General features: G+C 34.8%; 1 protein-coding gene across 27 annotated transcripts in view; it reads right to left on the reverse strand.

The window, feature by feature from the left end:
- R3HDM1 (R3H domain containing 1) overlaps positions 1 to 14849 on the reverse strand; it is a 162786-nt gene that overhangs the window by 69043 nt on the left and 78894 nt on the right. For 13 of the 27 annotated variants that reach the window (XM_060410084.1, XM_060410074.1, XM_060410073.1 and 10 more), the window contains exons 4-7: positions 10842 to 10883; positions 10303 to 10392; positions 6255 to 6369; positions 5159 to 5237 (exon numbers count right to left, since the gene is read on the reverse strand). In XM_060410084.1, the coding sequence (XP_060266067.1) occupies positions 5159 to 5237; positions 6255 to 6369; positions 10303 to 10392; positions 10842 to 10883 (326 nt within the window). Of the gene's footprint in view, positions 1 to 5158; positions 5238 to 6254; positions 6370 to 10302; positions 10393 to 10841; positions 10884 to 14849 lie in introns of those variants that run through there. The other 14 variants (XM_060410088.1, XM_060410087.1, XM_060410080.1 and 11 more) reach the window with 2 other exon arrangements.

Here is a 14849-nt window from a genome sequence, read left to right on the forward strand (position 1 = left end):
TTTTTTTTTTGAACATTTATTTATTTGGCTGCACCTGGTCTTAGTTGAGGCATGTGGAATCTAGTTCCCTGACCAGGGATGGAACCCAAGCTGCCTGCATTGGGAGCGCAGAGTCTCAGTCACTGGACCATCAGGGAAGTCCCTAGCACAGCTTCTTACATTCTTTTAAGACCTGTTTCTTTCATACCTTTTAAGAGTATTTATCACAATTATTTTTATATAGCTGTTTGTGCTATAGTGAGGAGCACACTCAACAAATCTATCTGAGTGGAATAAATTAATCAGATTATTTTACTAATGTCTTTTAATGTTTTTCCTTAAAATTTTAGGGGAGGATGGAAAATTTTTACTTACTTCATAAGGTTTTCACTGTAAAAGACTTACTGTTAAGACTCTTTTCCTCTAATGTTTTTTGCGGTCAATTTGTCTTGACATGGTAAAATTTTCTAATGTATTTTATATACTTATTGTAGGGGAAAAAAAGGAATTGGAGGCAGGCAACTTATTTAGCATTCATGAAACAGTGCATTTAATTTGGTTCCTCTGTTTGAGCTAAACAGCAAGCCTACAATATGTGAAATATTCTTCAGTGAAGGAACTGGTATTCAAAAGAAATTTCTGTTGTCTCCATGAAAGAAAACAAAAACCTAACAATTTTATTAGTAATTGATAAAAATTCAGGCTTTTTTCCCTTTTATATGTAGATTTATGGGTTGCAGAGGATTTTCTATTATTACCTGGACCACTTACTATTAAATTAAGTTCCCCTACTTAGTTTACTAAATTTTTAGTTAGCAAAAAGTAAAACTTGTTAGAAAAATAGCTTTCCTAAGTTCTCAAGATTTACATTTCCTGCCTTGTATCTGCTACAGCTTAGTCCAAGTTTCCAAATTTTCAAATCTGTCATCAAGGTTAGATTTCTTGGTAATGGCCATAAGTAAAAAATTAACAGTCCTTTACAGAACCATTACATACAGTATTCAAACTAACAGATCCATAAATTAATTTTCATATGGCATAGGTTTATTAGCACATGAACTTATAGGCACCCATAGAACTTGTCATCATATAATCTTTAAAAGAAACCAATACATGCTATCTGCTATTAAAGAAATATATAAGAAAAACAAAGATCTCAATCAAACTGAGCAATAAACTACCTGAGTTAAAATGAAGGGACAATAATCTTTTAGTTATTAGTGTTCTAGTCATTATACCAGAACTGACTTTTGAGAAAGTATGTGCTGGTACACAAGTGGCAAATAAAAAAAGAAGAAAACAAGAATGCTTGCTTTCACCATTCCCTTCCCAGTGGTCTGTATGAACTGGGTCAAATATCTGCAACAGGCAAGAAATATGATTTAAACATCACCTCTAATAGAAGTAAACTCAGAAAATATTTCAAGCACAGAACAATTACATGATGTTCCCCAGAACAAAACTGCTTACTTTTAAAACATATACTCTGAGAATTTTTCCATGGGGCTGCTCCCCTCCATTAGTGACACAGTTGCCTATACTGTCCATATTTCTTCAATATGTTGTATAATTTACAGAAAATGGTTATAAAACCAATACAAAAACACATATAAAAACCACGTCAGTGCGTGTAATCTCTATCTTGGGCAACTGCAGGTTCCTGGGTTCTAATCTAGTAATGATTATTTATTACAATTTTTAAAAGTATTTCTTAAGACAGGAATTACAGATAAATGGTTATTTAACACCTGAAGTTAAGTTTATTCATTGGGATGAGAACAAGATTTAAGGACCTGAAGGAAAATTTTGAAATAAAATGTAAACTAGACTTTACTATGATTTCAAAATAAACCTGCTTAACATCTAGAATGCGCTGAAGTTCTAGTGGAAATTTGCCACTTATTACTAATTTTTGGAGAAGGCGATGGCACCCCACTCCAGTACTATTGCCTGGAAAATTCCATGGAGTGAGGAGCCTGGTGGGCTGCAGTCCATGGGGTCATGAAGAGTTGGACGCGACTGAGTGACTTCACTTTCACTTTTCACTCTCATGCATTGGAGAAGGAAATAGCAACCCACTCCAGTGTTCTTGCCTGGAGAATCCCAGGGATGCGGAGCCTGGTGGGCTGCCGTCTATGGGGTCTCACAGAGTTGGACACGACTGAAGTGACTTAGCAGCAGCAGCAGCAGCAGCAGTATTACTAACTTTGTGCCACCTATGTCTGGCAATTAATGGTGTGTTTCACTGAGAGAACACAGAGCCATCAGGCAAATCGTTTTTCTCACAAAATTTAACATTAGCTACAACTATGTAAACCACACTGACATTAGTATTTACTCATTAGCCATTATATGAATGGTTCACTTACATATTTTTTTGAATAAAAATGCAAACACAGAGGATTAATGTTCTGATACATGCTGCACAACATGGATGACCCTTGCAAATATCATGTTAAGTGAATGAAGCCAATCACAAGAGACCACATACATATGATTTCATTCATATGATGATACCCAAAAAAGGGAAATCTATAGAGACAAGCTAGATTAGGGTTCAGGGCATAAGGAGGCGAGAGCAAAATGGTTAAGGATTTCTTTTGGAGGTTGATGAAAAAGCTCATATATTGACTGTAATGATGGTAGCACGAAATCTGTGAATATACTAAAAATCACTAAGTTGTACACTTCAAAAACACACATGCAGATAACGTAAAAACTTTTGCATTTGTAGAGGAAAACAGAAAACTGCACAAAAGAAGAATATTTTGGAATTTCTTCTGAACCTGTTATCGGTTCAGAAGAAAGAAAAATCCTGTTTAGGATCCTGTCTTGCTTTACACAAACTATGTATTTTCTACCTTCCCCTTAACCTACTGAGTTCTCATTTCCACCAGTCTAGAGCAAATGAAATGCCTTGCTAAAGTAGCCAACAACTTCCTAGTTCCTTAATCTAATGGGTTGCTTCATTGTCACCTTTAATGAAGCTGTTTCCGTTTGGCTGATTTCTAAGACAAATGTTCTCATGATTCTTCTGCCATCTTTAGGACTCAGTGTCTCTTACTTATCCTCTACCTTTAAGATACTGTTTTTCCATAGAGTTTCATCCTTGTCATTTATTGCATCTCGCTGGCCAAACTGACAAAGCAAGGGTCACCTCTACTGATGACTCCTAATCTGTAAGAGCATCCAGGCTCATTCACTTGAAAATCAGAGTTATACATTTAATCTTGCCACAGCGTTTCATCAGATACCTCAAACTATACTTATTTATAACAGAACATGCCTTACTTCATTCAGGCTTGTCCTTATTACTTCCCCCGTTAATGGGATTAACCATCAGTCCAGCTGGAAACCTAGCAGCTGTTCTGTTCTAACAAACCACTACTCGTCCATCTCCAAATAATCACCAAGTCCTGCCATGGGATTAATTCTTAAACATCTTCCAAATAAGCCTTTTCCTCTCTGTTCTTCTCTATGTTCTCCTACCCACACTCCCTGCTCATGATTCTTGGCCCCTCACTGATGAAGTAATCTTCCTAAAATGCGAATCTCATTCTGGTATCACCCTATTCAGAATTCTGTCATGACTCCTCCACAGAGCATGCCACACTCAGCATTTCTCAAATGGTGCACTACTGCGTCTCAGCGATGATGATTTTTAATTGTTCATCACATCCCCGGCTTCCCATCAGCACTTCTTACTCAGTAACCACCCCAGTGTGTTGGTACCGATATAGGTTGAGGATAACTGAAGAGTTGGTCTTCATACCTAACCAACAACCTCCCCATCACTTTCTGGAATTACTTGCTACATGCCTTCCTGCCAGAGCCAGTATGCAAAATTGTCTGCCTGGGTATACTACCTCCCTCTCACACTGCTGTGCCTTAGCAATGCTCTTGTCTCTCTCAGGTTCTCATGCTCCCATTTAAAGCACTGTGAATTCAAAACTCAGCTCAGGCATCTTTTCAGTGCAGCCTTTACAGATCCTCTCAGAGGTGGGATCCCATCACTGTGCTTTTATAGCACCCTGAAAAACTTCTTTTACAACATTTATTCTATTTTAATGATATATCATAGGGTTTTCTTTTTTCCGTAGCACATAGAATGTGAATATTTTAGGGTCAGAGATTATATTTTGCTCACTTTTATATCTACAATGTTTAGCACAATGCTTAGCACATGATGGATACCCAACGAATACCTGTTCAATGGACTAATTTCAGTTGGGACCACTGAGGAATCAACTTGACCTGAAAAAAAAGAAGTCATGCAGAGTTGACTGACTTCACACTTACACTTCCTACTATAAGGAGACTACTTTCCATTTTAGTGGTTCTCCATTTGGGATTAAAGTTAAATAGAAAATCAAGATGGTACTGAAACAATAAATTCTGAATGAAATTAAAGGTGTATCTTGAAGCAAGACATGAGATAAACCTCAGCAATACTGAAGACACTTGTTCATGTTTTTTATCACGTGTGCTGACCCAATGAACTAAAAATTTCACAAATTTTAACTACCATTCTGCGGAGCTAACATCTAGAGGAGGGGTTCTTAACCTTTGAGTCTTCTACTACAAGAATGGGTTGGTCAGATATTTTGTGAATAAACCTTTTTCTGGGAAGAATGCCTCAATGGGATCGATGACCTGTCAAAAAGTTAAAATCTATTTTTCTAGTACCCTGGCAAAACAAAGGATTTCACAATTAGCTAGTGACTCAAATAAGCACCTTAAAAATCTTTGGCCTGGAGGTTCATAAGCTAAGCAAGAAGAAACAAAAATTCCGTATTCAGTTAAGTCCAAAAACTTGTTATAAGTGAATATAACGTGTAATTTGGCTGAGTGCTTTATCATGAGGTATACTTCTCTCATATTTCATGATTAATGATAACTCTTTAATCTCGATTAAGACCCAAAATATCTTAATGATTCTTTATTTCCCAAAATTCCTACCAAGAGTATGAATTATCTTTATATCATCATGATATATATAATGCAAAAAAGGTATTTCACATGTGTATATAGAGGCCAGCAACATCTTAGCCCTAAGAAACTGAAATGTTTCTGGTGTAGTTCAAATATTCTAACCTTATTCTAACTCAGTAATGAAAACATATATAACAAAATTATGGTACTCTAGAAGCAATGTAAACCTTATAAATTTAATTTTTACCTGGGATTGTTTTTTAATGTATTTACTAAAAATTCATGTAGATCTATGCCAGTTGAATCAGTGTATTCTTGACTGGAATCTAAAAAACAACAACACAAAAACCCAGTATAAAGTTGTTTGAAACAAATTCCTTTCCCTTCACACATGATGCATAGCAAATAAAATGAGATGCCCCACAATGAAAACTGACAAAGTAGAAAATGGAATTTATGATGGATTCAGATGACCACAATTTTGCTACTCCTGTATAATGAGTATGACATGGATTTACGTAACTGCATGTTTATACACCTTCTTAAAAAGAAAATTTCTCTCATATGTGCCACTTTAATTTACTCTGAATTCTTAAAGATCCTTCTATATACTCACCACAATTCTCATATTCAAAAATGCCTCATTAAACAAACAAAAAAACCTCTGATTCAGACAGCAAACTGAGTCTGCTTAGTTCAGTTGCAAATATAAGGAGTTAATAATTTGGAGATATGCAGGCACTTTAGCTCTGAAAGAGTATTTATCATAAAAAAATTGCTTTCCAAAAAAATTTTTTTTACAAATATTCACATTTATTTCTTCTCCTTAAATATAATATCTTATGCTGTTTATAAAACTGTTCAACACAACTGTGTCTATAAATTTAAAAGGCATTTTTATAGGTTTGTAATTATATATGATGAAGTCCTTTAAAATTTACATCTGAAAGATAAACATCTTGGGTTTCCAAGAATATTCTTACTGCATACTAAACATTTTGGCATTAGTTCTTTGTATCGTAAGGAATTAAAAATACATCTTTTTAATGGAATCAGTATTTAAATTATAGTGATTCCATTATTTTGATACAAGAGACAGACCAATAAACGATGGTGAGTTATCTTCCTTGGTGACTTTTTGACATGAGGTGCAGTTTTTTGGCTAAATCATCTGATGTTTAGAACTGTGTCATGCCATTTTGCCCAGAACTATAGCATCCCTTCAGTCTGTTCTGGATTACTTTTATTAGAAATATATTATATAAAAATTATTCAAGGGGTAAAGGGTGGATTAATGGTGAAATAAAACCTTTGTTTAAAAAATACAGAAATAAATTGCAAACCTCTTGATAACATTTTTCTGGGCAACTTATCACTGGCTTTTTCTTTTTCTGCTTCATCTTTTGAGGGCTTCTCCTCTTTTTCAAATGATTGTGTTAACTGGATCTGAATTTTCTCCTGTTGGAAGGTAAAATTATTTATTAAGTGAAAATATAAAAGTGATTCAGTTAATATCCCACATTTGTATTGCTGATTAACAAAACTGCATGGAGGGAAAAAAAAGGTTTTTATTTTATCCAACCAGATTCTTCAAGCAAGAAAATACAACTTACAATAGCTTTACCATGTTACTCAAACTCTTGATAAAAAAATGTTAAAATTAATTTTTTGAGCTGAATATATTAGTTGAAACATATCCCTTGAAAGTATCAATTGAAAATTATCTTAGAGAAAATAAATGTTTTTTATAATAGTTTCAATGAAATCTACTTAAAACCCTTGGAGGATCAGAACAAAGGTCTTTTTAACCTATTTTTGCAATGGAGATACCATGTCAAACAAAAGTATGATAATTATCATCAATCATGACAATAGGAACATATGCGTGTCAGGTTAACACTTACCAAAAACTAATTTTCTTAAGTATCCACTTTAAATTCATATTCCTTCATTTTCTTATGATATAAAACTGTAAGTAAAAACTTCAAAACCAAATCCCAACTTTGATTATTTCCTATTTGAGTCTACTATCACTGTTCCTCCTCTAAGTACCACAAAGTTGTTTTAGAAAGATTTTAGACAAGATTGTTTCCCTTAGTGGTATGTAACATTTACTTGTAAAGTAACCATTGTCTAAGACTGAAATGGAGAACTAATTTTACATTTTTAAAACAATGTCATTACATCCAATTTCAGAACAGAAAGGAATTACTAGAAATACAGCTGAAATAGGTTGAAAATCACATGGCTTTGATTATTCCGGCAAAGTTATAAAGACAGACAAACTTCCAGAACATATCTACTAAAGATAAAGGTGTAGCCTATCTAGATGTAGGCTAAATTGCTGTATACAGTTGTCCTTTAGTGATAGAAAATATTAACAAATGACTTCACTTTTCTGGGTGACAGCTGGTGGTGGCAGTAGGCACAATAAGTCAATACTGAAAGGATATAAATTTCAAGATTCTGAAACTTGCAGCCACCATGATTTCTATTAAACATTTTCTCCCCATATATATATATATATTTTTTTTTCAAAATAGTATTTGGCAGAAGAGTTTCAGATCTAATACATATACATATATATGTGTATATATATCCCTCCCCATGGAGTTTCTGACTGCTATTTTTAGCTTTTCTCAGTTCTGATTCCTATTTCATCTTCAAAGTTGTGCTCAGAATATAGGACAAACGTGAGGCACTGGCAAATTCCACTAAAATGACAAAACATCTGCTTTACACCCTCCTTTGTCTTATTTACCAAACCTCATGCATTAATCAACATCCTGTATTCGTCAGTCATTTTTCTCATTATGACTCACTTTCTAGTCTACTTTCCTTATATTTTTAACTAAAAAATAGATATCTAAAAATGAATCTCAGAACCGTTTCAGAAGTAAAATACTTAGAAGTTTCCCTGACTTATAACTTCTATCCTGTTACTCAAGGATAATCTATGAAATCAAGGTTGGAAGAAAAGAGTCCACATTTAGACAGATATTAAACTATTTTATCAAGGTGAACTGTATTTAAAAATCTAGTAGATATAATGTATCTAGGCTTGTCTTCAGTTAGTACTGAGGCCTTGTTTTCAGCAGCAAATTAACAAGACATTTTAATTTTAAAAGCCTAAGCCCTTATACATAAACTCTCTTGACTACAAATAACTGAAATGATAGCACTGTCTCCATGGGCAGCCATACTTCCTTCACTCTTCACTCTGTCACTGACATCAGTTATTGAGGTCATTTCCTTCTCATAAGCTCTCATCAGACTCAAGTGACATCTCTTTTTTAATTGCCTCTCAACCTTTCAAATAATGAGTTTTATTCCAGATTAATTCCTCAAAAATCACATTCTGAAGCAAGCGTTATTAGCTGGAAAGTGTCTGCTGTCAAGGATTAGATGCTAGTACATTTTATGAGAAATAATTTATTTTTCAATTCCCATTTAGGTGCAATTTAGTTAACTCAATGCTTGGAAAAAGACTTTCTATTAAAAAGAGTATCTTTTGTTCAGACAAGGTATAATAGGTTGTTATCCCAAAGAAAAATTTAACTTATCTAAGAAAAATTGAGAAATAATATATTATGTGGAACAATTGAACTTTGGTATAACCAGCTTATTCATTATCCATATGCTGCAAGTCAGCTTTTTTGAATAATATATACATCAATATACAACATATCCTCCTCATATTAATTTATTTCTCACATAAATTTTCACTAGACAAATTTATGTAGCACTGTAAGAACCCCCACTTCCCTTCCACCTCCTGTAATAATTTTCAGATAGCTGAAATGTACCACATCAAACCAAAGATCATGTTTGTTACAGTTTTTCTCAAAAGAAGACACTTTTTCTGGATTAACAGTCTTATGAATGTATGACTCTTCTCATTTCCTCAATCTCCTTGGACAAGTTATTCTATGGGGCTGATGGTGTAACATTTTGGTCAACAAAATGAAGAAATTAATTTTCAAAAAAACCCCATTACAATGCTTACTGCTCAACCCTGAACAGGTATATTCGTTACTCTGATATGTACAAAAGAACCTGTAAAACTGCTTTTTAAAACACAATTTTATTGAATTTTTTTCAGAGTGTATAAATAACTCTTCAGCCTCATTCACAAGCATGCAAAAGCCAAGTTAACATCTGAAAATGTCCTCCAGGCAATAGTTCTTAGTAAAATACTTTGAGCATATTTCTATTTGCTTTGGAAGTTTATTTTTTATTGCTTAAAAATATCTGTTTTATAGAATTACTACATACAAATATCTTCTATTATGTAAGATTTTAAATATAAATAAAAAGTAAATTTTGATCCCTATGTTCCTTGACACTTTGTCAATAATCTATTAAAAAATCTTCTTATATAAAGTAAAAGCACATAGTGCTTTTTAAAAAACAGAACACATTCTAAACACGTGACAACTATCTTCAGTATTTATAGTATACTTTTGATGACATCATCTTCTAAATCAAGGCAAAGCATCAACAGTCTGTGCTTGAATCAACAAACATACAACTGGCATTTAAAAAAAGGGAGGGTATACAATCTGTCATAGCTCTTTTTTCTCTTTCTCCTTTATTCAATCATCTTTCTTAACCAAAATATCGCCTCAATTCTTTGGAAACTAATTGTTAGGATACAGGAGGACTTCAGGTTACTTAAACTCTTAAAGTAGAACAAGGCACAAACAGCCAAAGTTACCACACCAATAAACATTGTTAAGGGAGTCCAAAAATAATTATATGTAAACGTACAAGTGTAACATAAGACAAAGATCAATCTGTAGCTAAGATTAATAGAAAAGTAAAGTTATAGCATTAAAAAAATATATAAAAAGCAAAAAACCAAACTACTTGTTGAGCCTCAGTAGTTCTATACTTTATAAACAATGGAATAAGAAATATTAGACAACTATTAGAGCCAAGCTATTATGAAGACTGGCTTCACCATGCATTCAGGTTAAGCAAAATGATACATATCAAGTGGAAGTCTTGGGTAGTCTCCCCTTCACACTCAAGAGGTGTTTGACAAATTTTTAAAAGCCAAAATCAAAAGGGAAAATTTCCTCGCAATTACATTAACCAGAATTACTACTGAAATATAACTTTTCCATAATAACTTAAAATTCCCCTGAAGCCATATTCTCAGTTAACTATATGATCTCCAAGTTTTTCCAGAGAGAAATCACTGCACCAAGCCTTAGACTTATTGGTAGTTTACTCAGTAAAAACATAAACAACACATGTACATGCACACACAACTTTTATTTAACATTATGAAAAAATATTCTCCAGGAAGCAGGCTTTACCATTGTATCTTTGAATAATAATTGTTTTGCTTTGTTTATTGTTTTGGTGTTTGTTTTTTTTTTTTACCTGGTTCTCCTGTGATATCTCTGCTGTAGGGGGTGGTGGAGATTCTTCACACACTGCAAGGCTCCGAACTAGCTTTAACTTTGAGCTTGACTGAAGAAAAGTATTTAAAATTAACGCTACATTTCATAAATCTAGGGCTAGAGTTTAAGTTTCTTTATAATAGTTTCTGCTGTGTATAGATGTAGGTGAAATGTGCAAGCTAAATATATCGTTAAATACTATTAAAACTCTTTGTTATGAGGGAAAACAATAACTGCAGTTTTAAAAATAATAGCAATAGCAAGGATGGGAGTAACTTCAATCTCAAAACCCAAAGAATGATGAGAGCCATTTTCTCTACAGATAAAGAACCATTAAAGATATAAAAGCGATGCACAAAAGCGACTAGGCAAGACAAAAACCCCAAATAAAACAAAATAAGCTTTCTGCCCCAAACGAAATGTGACAAAACTAAACTGAATGCAGCGCTGTATGAAAACAAAGATTCATCAAGCATGAGGGAAGGCCCTTGGCATGCCAGCACAAAATATTTACTATACCTTAGACCTTTTTCCTGTCTGTCCAAATGACTGCAATGGCCGCTGAATACACAAGAAAGATTTGCATTAAATTTCATACTGAAACAGAAAAATTGTTTCTTAGTTCATAATCCTAAACCACAGAGAAACTAACTGCACCAAGAATGGAAAACGAGGAAATCAGAGTTGGTTTCAAGTAAAGAAATATTGATTCCTCCCAAAAGCACACTTGTAGAAGATTTTCTAAAATCCTTCTGTGAGTTGGCCATGTTCTTTAAATGACCAAACAGCTGTAACTTCTGTGTTGACTGAACTAAACTGAATTATAAGGTAATGTCTTAGTAGCAAAATAAAATACACATTTTTTGTATTCTGTAACATATTACAGTTTAGTCAAAGTTGGGGGGGGGGAACCCACAAGAAACCCTGAGGAATTTTAAGTGGCTGTGCCTAGCAAAGTTCCAAACTTATGATACTAAAGACAATGTTTCAAATGCCCACTGAATCAGAGTACCACCACTTCTCCACTGAGCCTTTTCAGCACTGTACTTCACCATGCTAAAAGCCAAAATCAAAAGGGCAAATTTCATCGCAATTACATTAACTGGAAGTACTACTGAAATATAACTTTTCCATAATAACTTAAAAATTCCCCTGGAGCCATATTCTCAGTTAACTATATGATCTCTAAGTTTTTCCAGAGAGAAATCACTGCACCAAGCCTTAGACTTATTGGTAGTCTTGGCTGTACGTCACAGCACAACCCCAGTTTATCAGTTGGAATCCTATTTGTCTGGTCAAGGGTAGGACAATGAAGTGGAAATGAAGAAAAGTGAGCAAAGTTCCAATAAGCATGTTCACCTTAACCACCAGATCATCAATCACACAACTGGGGAATCCACTTGGGTGAGTGGCTCTGGTCTGTGATACCAGGCTTTGGTTTGAGAAAACAGCTGAAGGGCTTGTGAACTGGACTCTGGAAGATTTTCTTTGCTTCCATCTCCTTCTAATCTACCTCTCTAAGCCGAAACCCAAACAGTGCAAGGCCTAGGTACCTATCACTTAAACTCATTAAAACCAAGGAGCCAGTTTGATACCAGTCATAAAACAAAGTCCTTAATACCTAGATTAGTATGCTTCATATATATAAAAAAAGGCCACCATTTCATTCCAGAATCCAAAACGGTCTTCCCTGTAGAACCAACAGAAATAAGAATCTATAGCACCAGTGTGGTCTGTCTCCCATTTTGAAGTCAAAGTTCTTGAAATAAGAAGCACTGTACTCTTGGGATTTTGACCCTGGACTTTTCAACAGTAAAAATCAGCAGTGCCAACAACAAAAGAAAAACAGAAGGAAAGAAAAAGAAATGACGTTGTTTCTTCAAGAGAAGAAATGATACGGATGCACGCACAAATGCACATAACAGCACTGGCTAAGAGAACTTCATGTTGGTTCTGTCTTCTGTTTACTCACTTCTTTAATTTATTCAAGAGGACTTCTGTTACCACTGCATATGGAATTAAAAGAGGCTATGTTACATAGAGTAAGGGTTTACAGAAAAAAATTGGAGAAAAATCAAGACATGAATATGAGCAAAATGCACATGACTAAATAAGTTCTAAGGAAAATAATTTACGATTTATTTCAGTCTTCTGATTGAATCCCTTACAGTTCTAAGTATCAATGGCATATCACTTTCTCTTAAAAAAAAATTTTTTTTTTTTTAAATGAAAAAAATCATTAACTGGCAAGTAAAAACTGCACTCATATGCTGGACCGGATTCAAATTTCTAGTTTTGCTTCTTATGAGTAGGTGATCCTAGTCAAGTTATGTCAGTTTCCTTTCCTTGTATAAAAGTTCACACTATTTGGGTTAATTCTCAAAGTTCTTGAAAAAGTGCAGTAAAACGGTGGATTTAAAAAATGAGGGACTTCCCCGGTGGTCTAGTGGTTAGGACTCTGCTGCCGATGCAGGGGGCCCGGTTTGATCCCTGGTCAGGGAACACATGCTGCATGCTGCACACGCTGCAAGGAAGACCTGGTGCAACCAAACAAATACAAAAAGGTATTTTTAAAAGAGAAAAGGGCTTTGGGGAGGCTGTACACTGTCCCTATAGTAATGGTTTAGAATTTCCATAGATTTACACAGGCTTTAACAGTCTCCATTTTAACTCACAAGAGTTCTTTGATGAAGGAAGATTAAACCACTGAGAGGTAAAATTATCTCACCGTGACTTACTGTGTTCTAAGTTCCTGCTACATGCCAGACTCTGCACCACATAGTAGGCTTATAAAGATGAATAAGACACAGATGTTGGTCTCAAGAGCCTTACAGTCCAGGATCAGAGTTACTAAATAGTCAAACAGAACCCAAGAGCTTCAGAATCTTAGTCCTGTGCACTTTATATCACACCTATAAACAAAACCTTCTTGTGAGTCAAATACTATTTGTGATTGATAGAATTCTAAAGATAGCCTTCTAACATTTCCCTCCTCTGGTAAATTAATGAAATGCTAATCTAAATAAGGCAGTGAAAGAATTTAGCACATGTAATTAAAGTACCAAGTCAGTTGCTCTTAAGATAGAGATAATTCAGCTGGGTCTGACCCAAACAAGCGAGCCCTTTAAAATTTCTTTGGCTGGGAGCGGGGCGGCAGGTCAGATTCAAAGGGTGAGAAGGACCTGACACTGCACTGCTGTCCTTGAAGACAGGGGACAGAAGAGGGTACAGGTAGCCTCCAGGGGCACAGGGTGGCCCGTGGCCAAAGTCAGCCAGGAAACACAGACCTCAGACCTCCAGCTGCAAAACACTAAGGCGCTGCTGTTGTTGGCTTGAGTGTGAAAACAAACTCTTCTCCAGAGCCTTCAGATTAAGGGCCCAGCCTGGCCAACACCTCTGCTTTCAGCCTTGAGAAACCCTAAGCAGAGAACTCAGCTGAGCTCAACCGAACTCCCAACTTATATAACTATGAGTTGAAAACTGGACATTGTTTTAATCCTCTAAGTTTGTGGTGCTATGTTATGCAGCAATAGAAAGCTACTACATAAGTAAAGCATAAACTGCCAAAGTGGCATTATTCAATAAAAATCACATTATTTCATATCAAACGACAAAGATCCTAATTACATAATAAATACCAGAAAAGCTGACATATACACACATGCAAACCCAACAGAGTAAAGAAGTTTGGCTTTAAATAAGAATGAATTATTTCTAAAGTGGATTTTATTATTTAAAGCATGCCTTTCACTTTTCCACCCCCATTCTGCTCCAGCTTTCCACCCTCCATGTGGCCTACATATATTTGGATTTTAGCTCAGCCCAAGCCAAGCCTCCTTCTCAATTTTTTTTTCCCCCTGTGGAGGAGTACATATACAATTTACCATTTTAATCATTTTTAAGTGTGCAGTTCAATTTAAATATATTCAAAATGTGTCACCATCCACACACTCCATATCTGTAACTCTTTTCATCTTGTAGCCATTAAACATTACTCCCCATCTTCTCTCATTCTAACCCCTGGTGACTACCATTCTACTTTCTGTCTCTGACTTTGAATCAAAGTACCTCATGTTAGTGGAATCACAAAGTGCTTATTTTTTAATGACTGACATTTCAGTTAGTATAATAACCCCGAAGTTTATCCATGTTGCAACATATCAAATATTTCTTTCTTTTTTAAGGCTACATGTTATTCCACTGTATGCATATTCCATATTTTGCTTATCTATTTATCTCAAGATAAATGCATTTGGCTTGACTCCATGTTTAACTATGGTGATTAATGCTGCTATGAACACAGGTGTACAAATACCTCATCAAGATTCTGCTTTCAATTCTTTTAATATATATCCGGATGTATAATTGCTGGATCACACACTAACTCTATTTTTAATTTTTTTAAGAACTGCCATTCTGTTTCCCATAATGTCTGTATCATTTTAAATTCCCAACAACAGTGTACAAGAGTTCTAATTTCCCCACATCCTTGCCAACACTTGTTTTTCTACTTTTTGATAGTAGCCA

Source organism: Ovis aries, chromosome 2, assembly GCF_016772045.2.
Source record: "Ovis aries strain OAR_USU_Benz2616 breed Rambouillet chromosome 2, ARS-UI_Ramb_v3.0, whole genome shotgun sequence".
NCBI classification, from domain to species: domain Eukaryota; kingdom Metazoa; phylum Chordata; class Mammalia; order Artiodactyla; family Bovidae; genus Ovis; species Ovis aries.